Source organism: Papio anubis, chromosome X (assembly GCF_008728515.1).
Source record: "Papio anubis isolate 15944 chromosome X, Panubis1.0, whole genome shotgun sequence".
Taxonomy (NCBI): domain Eukaryota; kingdom Metazoa; phylum Chordata; class Mammalia; order Primates; family Cercopithecidae; genus Papio; species Papio anubis.
In genome coordinates, this window is record NC_044996.1 from 119,162,854 (window position 1) to 119,174,118 (window position 11,265).

An 11,265-nucleotide genomic window follows, 5' to 3' on the forward strand; every position below is an offset into this window, starting at 1 on the left:
ACTGGAAGGTGGGGCCTCAGCTGTGCTTTTCTCTTCCTTATCTTGGCCACTGGAAAATTTATCAGGTCTAGAGCAAAAAATGCCTATGTAAGTAGTGGTGGTTGAGGCTTTCTGAGGCCCCTTCAAAGTGCTACATGACCCAGTAGTAGGTAAGCTCTCAGTAACACCTCCACAAAGAAGAGGCGAGGAGGAAGGAGACTCTTCTGCTGCCACTGCTATTGCCTGAGTACCCCCATTACCCCGAGTCTTACTTTGAGTCTGGTGACGTTTCTCATGGACATGGAGCTTACTTTTCTGATACCAAGACATGATGACTCTAGTTAGGCAGAATAGGAAAAGTGTGGACAGGATGGCTGGCAATGTGGGCACCTGAAGGAGGAAGAATGAGATGGTGTGAGCACCAGCAGCAGGGAGAGACTACCATGGCTTTAACAAAGGCCACAGCTACAGGTTTCCAAGAGCACTGCTTTAGGAACCCATGGAGCGCCTGTTCTCCTGGTCCGCCTGTCCACTGAGAACCCTGTGGATAAAGTTAGAGTGAGTTTTAGGCTGCAGCCTGCTAACCCTGCCTTAGGTGTACTGAGATGGTGGCAGGGGCTGGTCATGGGGGTTCTCTGTTTTGGAGTGTGGGGGTTTAAGTTCACAATCGTAATCATCATATCAATTGTTGGCAGGCCGTGGTTCCCCTCCCTTCTGCTGCTCTGATGTTGACACCTCAAACCAAAGCCAGCACCCCCCTGAGACCCCAGAAGATAAAGTGAAGGAGCATCTCAGTCCACCATCTCTGTCAGGGGGCATCCAACTGGGAGCTATGTGGAGGTCTCTCTGTCATGGGATGCTTGGGTCTTCAGTTCTCATTCAAGGAATTCACCTGATCTCTAGGTAGTACCTGGAAGACTTCCCTTTTGCTGACTGGTGGCTACAATCATACACCAAAGATTTCATCTGCCTTAGATTTTATATATATAAAGAACTGGGGAGAAGCCTCAGCCTGATAGTCCTGTCCCGGTCCTTTAAGTACTGAGTGCAAGGGTGGGACACAGATGCTTTGTTACCTGTTCAATTGTGGGTGGTCCTCCCAACCCTTCCTTTGTCTCTTGGCATGGCCCAGGGCTTTTCTATTCCTACCAGAATCTCCTGAGACTCTCTACTAAGATATGGGTACCACCTCACCTGCCTGTGGCCTTCCAAGGCTGAGAATAGGGGATGGATTTGGTGTTCCCCTCAGATATCATGTCTTCACCCTAATTCGTAGAAATGCCTGGAAATCCTCCTACTGCAGACCACAGGCCATCTACTTTAGACAAAATCCCTCATCATCATTACCAGTAACCACCCCCACACCATAGCAGGAAATAAGTGCAAGTCATGTAACCAGTGCACAGGCATCCCAGGGTGCCAGTAGAGCAGGGGTTCCTTCAGTCCTCATGTAGGGCACTTACTTTGATTCATGGCTGCACTTGGGCTGCATTTCTTTGTTGACTTGAGGATCCTTCCCTTAGACCAAGGCCCTCACATCTCTGAGACCCCCCTTGAAGAAGTCAGCCTGGCCCAGGGCCTCCGAAGGTTGATGGCAGGAGCAGGCTTTGTGCTACCGCACACTTCTGAGATCAGTGATCCCTCAGAAATCACGCAGGCTTCTGCTGTTGATTCCCTGAAGGGCATGGTACTCCTTCCTTTGCTGACCTTAGCCCGCTGTCCCCTGCCCACTCCAGGCCAAGGCCCTCAGCTCCCAGTATCATCAAGTAGGAAAGGAGAGCTCACATATACTTGACATCCATGTTTGGGTACTCAGGGAGCTGCAAACAAGAGCTTGATGGGATTCTCCACCTAAGCTTCCTCACCTTGATTGCTGCTAGGGTTTGCGCCTCCTCACTCAGCTGCTCTGAGTTCACGTACTTTTACTAAGGCCCTCACCTTCCCGAGGCCCTAGAGGCAGGAATGAGCACACATCTCAGCCTGCCTACTCTGCTCAGGGCCTTCCAAGACTGAGAACAGGGGTCGAGCTTTTTGGGGGAGCAGGCCCGGGACATACTTCTGAAGTGGGTGGTTCTCTTACTCTCATTAAGTATTCTCACCTTGACTTCTGCCCGATCCTAAGACCCCTCACTTTCTTGCACTTGTGCTAAGGTGGCCTGCCTTAGGCCACGTCCCTCACCTTTCTGTAACCCTCAGGAGGAAGTGAGTCCTACCCATATCCCCAGTGAAAGTGTTCTCAAAGCTGACTCCAGGGGTGACATCTATGGTGCCTTCTCTGTTCTGGAGTGGGTAGTTCCCTCAGTCTCACAGACGATTCCCAATTTGACTCTTCTTAGAGCCTTACTTCAACGAGAGCCCTTTGTAGCAAGGCCCTGACATCCTCGGCTCCTGTATCTTTAATGAAAAGCTTCCTGGGAAATGCCACACTCCTGAAAAATCTTGAGCAGAATAGGTCTGTGTCCAAGTGGAGCGATGTGAAATGGGGAAGCTGAAGAACAAGGCAGAGGGCCTGGGATAGGGAGGTGGCTGTCAGAAAACACACACTAATCTAATTCTCTTCATCACTAAGACTTAATCTTTCACAGTCACTGGCAAATGTTAGGTGTTTAATAAATGGCATTTATTTATGATTATTTATGATTATCTTCTTATCTGAGATTTTTTAAAAATCCAGCATATGTCAGAGAAAATGCAATGCTCTCCAACAACACCAAATCAGCCAAAAATTTGCTGTAGCAAGTAAAATTCAATTTTCCCCATTAGGGCATCCGTTATTTAATTTGGATGTTGGGGGTTCTTCCCCATCTGGATACAATTAAAATCTTCTAGAATTTTGTTAAGGACTAACTCCTTCAATGCATCCCAGCTACCCTTCCATCCAAACCACCTATATTTTCATTCATTTCTTCCCCACCAAAATCTAGCCTTCCCTTAGAACCTACCAAGTTACACTCAGGATAATCTAATTAGAATGTCTTTTTCTAGTAGGAACTAGTTCTTTCTTCCAGTTCTAGGTAAAAAGAAAAAAAAAAAAGCCAACACAGTGACTTTTGTGCATCTCACTCTTATTTTGGGGAAACTCCCTGGAGACAATTTGCATAGAACACGTAGCTTGTGCATTGTGTTCTACTGTAGTGAGATAAGAGCAAAGGTATCTCCCACTCCTGCCTATTATGAAATGAATTTTGCCCCTAACCTCAAATTCATGTGCTCAAGTCCTAACCCCTAGTACCTCAGAATGTGACTATATTTGGAGATAAGGTCTTTAAACAGGTGATTAGTTAAAATGAGGCCATTAGAGTACTTTTATAAAATCTGACTGGTGTCCTGAAAAGAAGAGGTTAGGACACGCTAGAAAACACCAGGGATGCATACACACAAAAGTACAGCAATGTAAAGAGGCTGCAAGAGGGAAGCCTTCTGAAAGCTGAGAGAGGCCTCAGAGGAAACCAACCTTGCTGGCACTGTGATCTTGGACTTACAGCCTCCAGAACTGTGAGAAAATAAACTTCTGTTGCGTAAGCCACTAGTCTAAATCTAAATAATTCTTTCTAGATTATCTATGATCCCAAAGTAATTCATAAGAGCATGTTTTAGTGGTGTCCTATTTCTTGGTGAGGAAGGAATTTCCACATTATGGTTATGTGGTATTCAAACACATGATACTGGGCACTGTATAGATGAGGTCAACAGCAGTTCATTAATCACATACACTCACAGCCCAGGGTAGCAGTACACCACATACCACACAGGGTCACACAAGGGTTGCACTCAGGAACAGAGTGAATGAATAAGGTCTCTGGGAGGCAGGATTTGTAGATCAAGAGGGAGAGGTGACCTCTAGTTCTCATGGGAAGTTGTGATTGGCTTGTGTGAATAATCCTGAAGGCCGTCAGGGAAAGAAAACAAGATGTGTGCCTGGTTCTCTTAATAAAGATGGTTGTTTGGCTAAGGGACCTAATCTGCAAGTGCATAGCGTAGAGAGGAATTTCCAGTTAGGCCATTTGAAAAATTGAAGGCAATATATTGTAGGAGATCAGTCAGGGTGGTGGGAAAAATTATAGAAAGATGCAAACCATCTTGGAAAGCCAGGGGTTTGCAAAGCTTTGAAAGAAAATTTGGCTGAAGGCAGCTGAGTTCTCTTAAGAGCTTAGGTTAGATAACAAGGGGATGAAAAGAAACTGATCTAGATAAGTTAGTTACTTAGGCCTCAGAACCTGGCCTTTAATCATCCATGCGCAGGACTGCTCTCTCCAGAGGGGCGACCATGTTAATTATCCACAAGTGTGTTGTCTCAAAACCTTTTCCATTAAATCTGTGCTGAATAAATGCCCGCAGCACCAGCTTATCAGGGCCTCAGCTGCTGACTCTTTACAGCACCCTCCTTGGGGTCTGTGCGTGGCCAGTCCCCTAGCCCACTCTTTCACCAGATATCTGTATCTGAGTGCCTTCTTTCATCCGTCATTTGGCCAGGGTCTGCGGGTCAGACCCCAGCAGATGGTGCCCTGCGAGAGGAATGCTGCAACAAATCATGAAGGAACCCTCCAAAATGAAGGTAAGGAGACTGTGCAGTCAGTAAGTCAGTAAATCGATAAGTCATCGGTGCCTGCTCAGGGTTTCCAAGTTTGAGGGAATTGTTCAGGCTAGGGTTTCATCATGGGACAACAGTTATCAGCTCAACAGAAACAGTATATAAAAGTATTGAAACAGCTGCTTAAAGCTAGTGTAGCCTCGGTTTCACAGGCTCAATTAAGGGACCTAATGCAAACTGTTGTATCTCATAACCCATGGTTCCCAGAAGAAGGTATGCTAGACGTAGAGCTCTGGGAACAAGTGGGGAGAAATCTTAAACAACATCATATGTAAGGGCAACGGGTCCCAGTAACATCTTTAACATTATGGGCTTTAGTTAGGGCGGCTTTGGTCCCGTTATACACAGAAGAGCCTAAAAAGGGGAGGGAAGAGGAACCGTCACCTACGTTACTGCCTCCTTATCCCTTACCCCCACTATCACCGGGCCAAAATAACAAAGAGGAAACAGAGGTTTTGCCTGAGCCCCACTTCCAATAGATAGGAAAAAAGACAAGGGATACACTACAGCTATGGGACTCTGTCTTAGGCAAGCGGCATTAGAAGGGGAGCTCTTAGCCTGCCTGGCAGTATATAGTATTAGGCCTTAATTTTGGAGTTTACACTACAGTTCAGTTTTCCATTAAAGGGTTTTCTCTCTCAACTTTGAGATGCATCATCTGAGGGTTCTCACCTCTGCTTACCAGTTTCATAGCCTCATCTAGCACTCCCATGCAGCTAATTTAAAAGTTACAACACATTGACTTTCAGTTTCCCAAAACTCAAACTGCCTTGCCTCATGAAATTTATGCTTTACTGCTTTCAACTGGAATGCCCCCTTCTCATCCATCCTTTCTGCTTTCCTATAAGTCATAGAGGGTGACTCAACATTTACTTTATATGACTGCAGCTTTTAACCTCAAAGATTCTATGGGCAGAAGCTGGGCCTTTATCTGAGCAGCTCCAGTACTGTTACAGAGCCTTCCAAAAAGCAGATACTCAAATGATGTTTGGGGAATATAAGAGACAGTGAGCAAGAGATCTAACTTATTAAATTTAATTTGTCCTATATTATTAATCTAAACATATCAAGGCATAAATCATTTAATTTTACAAAACAAAAGACAAAGAAATGAAGAAAACCAAGATCATGTTTTATTATTTTTTTCTATTTCACTATCTCAATTATTTTACTGGGGGTTCTTTGGTATTTCAAAAAAAAAAATCCCTTTTGGTGATGTTATATTTGCTTGACTGGATGAAAAAAGCTTCAGACTTCAATAGGATTGAGAGAAGCTGCTGAACTTGGCCCTGAGAGAGTCTTGGCCACTGTAGTAATGCCAGTCTCGGCTGCATCTCTGGCTTGGGCTCTCTTCCTCATCTTACAAATCTTACAAAGTCTCTTCATATTGTGATGAGAAGGCAACTGGAGCAATATCATTGACCTTGGCCAAATATTCCAGGACTCTTATCTTGCTGGTTTTGGTGTAGGCTTTTGGAACACAAAGGAATTTATAGCGTGCAGGATAACTGCAGGGCACCCAGTGGTACTCCAGGTACTTTAGCCTCACGAAATCCTGAGTGATGAACTTCCTGGGCTCTCCATAGATGTAGTGCTTCTTCCCATCATATATTTGCATCATATCCAGAAATTTCCAGATATCCTCCTCATTGGCACAGTTGCCTTTCAGGAAGATCACAACCAGGAGAGTCATGAGGAGACCAGTCTTGGGTAACCTTTTGCCAGCATGAATCCTCCTACTGTTGGGGAGTTTCAGCTTGCTGACAGGGTCATATAAGTAACAAGTTGGGTGGACTTCCTTCAAGTCAGCTGCAAGGACAACCTCAATGTGCTCAGAAGCTCTTCTGAGAATCTCAGCAAACTGGTTTTGGTATCTTGGGTTGACAATCTTCAGCATATCTTCCTTCAAAATACACTGTTTCATTTCGAACTTGTAGAGCAGGAACTGCTCCAACAAACCCACCTTTATATTTATGAAATTGCTGCATGAACTCTCAGTGAAGGGGGAGACCTCTAAGGAACATGGGTACTCCTCATCTCTACTGTTAGCCCCTTCGTCAGATCCTGTGTTAAAAATGCCTGCAGAAGTCATGGTACTGGATTTGCAAGGCTCCTGAGAAGTGCCACTTGACTCAGCAGCAGATGAGCTCTGGGGAATATCCCCAAGAACAGGAGAGGAAGTGGGGAGGGGCTCATCGTCCACTTCTTCACTGACCTGAGCTCCACTCTGAACCTGAGAGTCATCTTGGATCTGGTAGTGTTTCTCACAAATGTGGAGCTTACTGTTCTGATCCTGAGACATGTTGACTCTGATAAAGGATAGCAGGCAGGAGAATGAGTAGGAGAACAGGTCAAGAGAGTCCACTGGAGGAGGAAGATTGAGAGGGTCTGTGCACCTTCAAAGTGGAAATTCTATCGTAGTTATAATAAAAACAACATTTGCAGTTTTCCATGAAGGAACTGCTCTAGGAACACACTGAGATTCTGTTATCCTGATCAGTGTGCCCCCCTTGGGAAACCTTTGGAGGAAGTTAGACTGAACCATAGGCTTTAGCCTGGTAGCCCTGCCTCAGGCATACTAAGGAGACATAGTGGCTGCCAGTCTTCTAAGTTGAGGGGTCCTTTTACTTCACATTCAAGACAATCATGCCAACTGGTGGCAGGTCATGAGAACCATTTCCTCTGAAGTTATATCACAAACCTCTCTGGGACCCATAAGAAGGATGTGAAGGGGGTCCTCAGCTTATCACTGCTGTTTATGTGCCCACAGTGCTGACTGTTGAGTAGGTAATTTTCCATCCTGGCCTTTCTGGGATCCTCAGTCCACCCTTGGGGGTCCTTACATTGGCATATAGGGCCTAGGAGCCCAACTTCCTTCATTTGAATGTTGATTACTGCACCTTCAGACTAAGGATGTCACCTCCCATAGACCTGACATAAAGAGATGGTAGAGAGCTTCAACTTCACAACCCTGCCCTGGCCCTTCAAGCACTGAAACCAGGGTAGGGCCAGATTCTTTTTTAACTCTTCTATTTAGTGGTAGATGGTTCCTTTAGCACTTGCTTTGACCCCTGGTATGGTCTGGAACTTCTCTTTCCCTTGTCCTAAGGCCTATCCCCTCATACTAAAGAGAAAACGACCCTGAAACATGCCCTATGGGGAATGTGAAGGTCTTCTCATATGTTCTCATTTGTTCTTACCTGTCCTCGTTGTCCCAAGGCTGAGAGTAACAGTTGAATTCTGTGGTGTTCCCACTCATGGTGTATGTGGTTCCCTCAGTTATTAGCATATTCACTGTGGCCTCTGGAGAAATCTGGAAATCCTCTAACTGCTGACCTTAATTCACAATCAGACCAACTTCCTTCCTTCCTTGTGACATCATATGAGGAAGTATGTCACATCATGTCAACAATGCCCATGTATTCCAGGGCTACCAGTAAGGGTGGGGCTCTGTGTGGTTCTCTTAGTTCTGAGGGTAGAAGGTTTCCTAAGCCCTCACTAGGGGCCATCACCTTGATTCATGTCAGGGCCTTGGACTCTTTTTGTTGACTTGAGGACCCTACCCTCAGACTAAGCCCTCATATGTCTGAACTCTTTTTGCAGAAGTCAGCCTGACAGCCCTGCCCAAGGCCATCCAGGGTTGATGGTAGGTGGAGGTTCTGTGCCACCTCCCTATTATAGGGTCTGTGGTCCCCTCAGTCATCACTCATGATTTTGCATTTGATTCCTGGCAGGGCATGGAACATCTCCCTCTACTGTCTAAGTCTCAAAACCTTAGAACAAGGTTCCCACTCCTTGAGGTCCCAGAATGAAAACAGGAAATGCCACCTGTCTGTGCCCTCCCAGGGATGACATCAAGATTTAGGTTCCTTGGGGCTATCTCTGTGGAGGGTATAGGTCTGCCCTCAGTCCTCACTCAGGGTCCTCACCTTGACTCTTTGCAGGCCTTGAGTTTCTTCTTTCAACTTTAAGTCACTCATGTAGACTAAGGATCTTATGTTCCTGAGAACACTGAACAGTAAGTGAGAAGTAGCCTAACAGCCCTGCTTCAGTCTTCCAGGTCTAAAAGTAGACACAGTCTGATCTCTGTTACTCCATTTACTATGGGGTGTTTGTTTCTTTAGTTCTCATTCATCAGTCTTCATCTTGGTTTCGAAACTTTCCATGAGAGGCTTCTGGAGAAATGCCATGTCATTCCAAACTCTTCATTAGTTTTCCCTCTGCAAACGTTGCAGAGAATAGGATGTATCCTAAGGATGATGTGAGATGGGAAATCTGAAGCACAAAGCAGAAAGCCTTGGACAGGTGTGCTTTCAGAGAAAGAAAAAAAAAAAGAAAAGAAAACCATTGTTTATACATACCTTCCTGTCACTAGGCAGCCTCAGCTTCTTATGTAACTTCTGTTCAAATATATCCACTTGCTACAGCGAAGAGGCTGAGCCAAATGATTTTGTGAGTCCCTAGTCTTTTGAGGTTTCTGACATTGACTTTGCAGATAATGATATTGTCAACAAATATCTCTTTCTTTATTCACAACTTGGATTTATTTTGGTATTTTTATTGCTTATTCCTTGGGCTGCGTATTCCAAAACAGTATTTGGGGTTTGAAGTCTTGCTTTGTATCACCTGAGATATAGTTTGAAGTAGTGAGTAGAAAATAAGTAACACAAGGTCTGCTTCAGGCTGGAAGAAGTGGGGCAGTTGTGGACTCTAGAGAAGTTCAGAGGCAGGGTCTAGTCTAGTTCTGTTGCTTGCCAGTCTTGTGAACTTGAGAAAATTGCAAGCTTTTAACCTGCAAAGTCAATTCGATAAACGCCATCTTATAGTATTTAGGTGTGTATATATATATATGTGTGTGTGTGTGTGTGTGTGTGTGTGTGTGTATATATTTCTATGTAAATCGCCTGACACAGTGTTAGGTAAACTTTGGATGTTTAATGAATGGTAATTATTACTAAACTTCATTTGACCCAAAATGATGACAATCTTCCCTTACAGAATTTTATTCCCAGAATATATTAGAGATTACTCCAAATAACATAGAAATCTGCATCTGCTGAAATGCTGCCAAGCCAGTAAAACTGAGTAGTGTTTCCTCATTAAAGCATCTGTTATTTGGCTGTGGAGTTGTTGTCTTCAGCTGGAGGCAACTCAAAGTTCTTGTTTCGTGTTAGGGACCAAAAACTTCCCAGGTCACTTTTCCATCCAAACCGCCCCTATTTTCATTCACTTCGTCACCACCAAAAACCAAACCCTCCCTTAGAGTTGGACAAATTACACTCAAAGTAACCTAATTCAAATGTCCTTTTAATGGAGCAGACTCTGGCTCTCCCAGTCTATAATGGGGTGATAGTTCAGTGGCTTCTTGGCATTTTGTGTAAAGGAAGTATCACTCATGTTGCTCAGATACTCCCTGGACATCATGTGCTCAGAAGACACAGTTTGTGAACTGGGGCAACTGCACAGGTCTCTTTGCCTTCCTATCCCAGTTGGGGATTTCTTTCTGGTATACCTACAATGTCAAAATAACTCTTAAGACTTGCTTCCCTTTTCAGGGACGGCCTCTCAACTCTGAGAGGCACCATCTGAGGGCCTGGCCCATGCTCACGACTCCCACAGCCTCATCTAGCCCAACCTGCAGCTTCACTTAAATTAACTCCCATGGAGAGAATTGCAGTTTTCTAAGACTCTGAACTGCCTTCATCAGATAATTTACATTTGACTTCATTAATGTGAAATCTCTTCCTTATCCCCTCTTTTTACTTGTCATTTGTGTCTTAGATTATATCTCATCATCTTGGTTATATGTTAGTTGCTGCTTGACTCTAAAATTCTACAGACAGAAGTTGGATCTCCTTTTGCTTACCATCACCAGTACTATCAGGGAACCTTCCAAACAGCAGGTACTCGATTACTGGTTGGGAAACAATAATTAAAAAATAATGAAAACAGTAAGCAATAAGTCTAATTTATTATTTTATTTTCTCATGCAGTTTCAATAAGCAAAGCAAATACAGGTTTATATAATTTAATATTACAAGCAATGAGCAAAAAGACTAGGAAACACCGCAAATGAACTACTCTACTTTTGTTTCACTATTCTGCGATCTCAACTATTTTGCTGTGGGGTTCTTTCACATTTCCGTGAAAATCCCTATTCCAATGCCACGTTACCTTATGCTGTACTAAAAATAAAATGTTTAAGATCTTTCAATTTGTCTTAAAATAACAAAACTTTTAGTCTTAAACCTGACAAACAGAAATAAATGTGTGATCTATGACATTAAGAAACTTAAACTGTGAAACAATTTAAATCTTCACTTAAAAGAAAGAACATTTTTAAAGTAATAATGAAAGCAAAAGATAAATCTACAAGTTACTCATGTATAACAGGACAAAGGAAAGATACACATCTTGTTCCCTCCAGCCTCTACTATACTGTACTACTTTAATGGCTCGCTACTCTCTTCTAACATAAAGTGAAACTTCTACTTCAGACCTCCCTAGAAGTGCGAGGATCTGTAGAAAGTGACCCCATAAAGTGCCCTGGCCAAGGGAACAGTGCCAGCTCTGCGTGCAGCTCTCAGGCTCATTGCTCTCTCTACCTCATCTGTCAAAGCCTCTTCATACAGATTTGGAAAGGAAATGGGGAGAGCGTCATTGATCTTAGCCAAAACTTCCAGGACTCTCACCTT

The 11,265-nt window shown here is 44.0% G+C and overlaps 1 protein-coding gene across 2 annotated transcripts; it reads right to left on the reverse strand.

Moving 5' to 3' along the window:
• Window positions 1-528: 528 nt before the first annotated feature.
• MAGEB5 (MAGE family member B5) lies at window positions 529-9,077 on the reverse strand. 2 transcript variants are annotated; one of them, XM_003917525.4, is made up of 2 exons: window positions 7,771-9,077; window positions 529-6,879 (listed from the first exon to the last, which is right to left on the reverse strand). In XM_003917525.4, the coding sequence occupies exons 1-2, from the start codon at window positions 7,857-7,859 to the stop codon at window positions 5,940-5,942; spliced, it is 1,029 nt and encodes a 342-aa protein (XP_003917574.4). In that variant the 5' UTR covers window positions 7,860-9,077; the 3' UTR covers window positions 529-5,939. The 2 variants fall into 2 exon arrangements, with proteins under 2 accessions (XP_003917574.4, XP_017809408.2); XM_017953919.3 differs by having other exon boundaries at window positions 529-6,934.
• Window positions 9,078-11,265: the final 2,188 nt, after the last annotated feature.

Bases quoted from the DNA above. Each gene is read 5' to 3' on its own strand.
- MAGEB5 (XM_003917525.4), bottom strand. From the start codon at position 7,859: ATGCTAATAACTGAGGGAACCACATACACCATGAGTGGGAACACCACA. The intron at 6,880-7,770 runs GTAAGAACAAAT...ATCCTTTATCAG, and splicing joins CCTTGGGACAACGAGGACAG to AGTCAACATGTCTCAGGATC.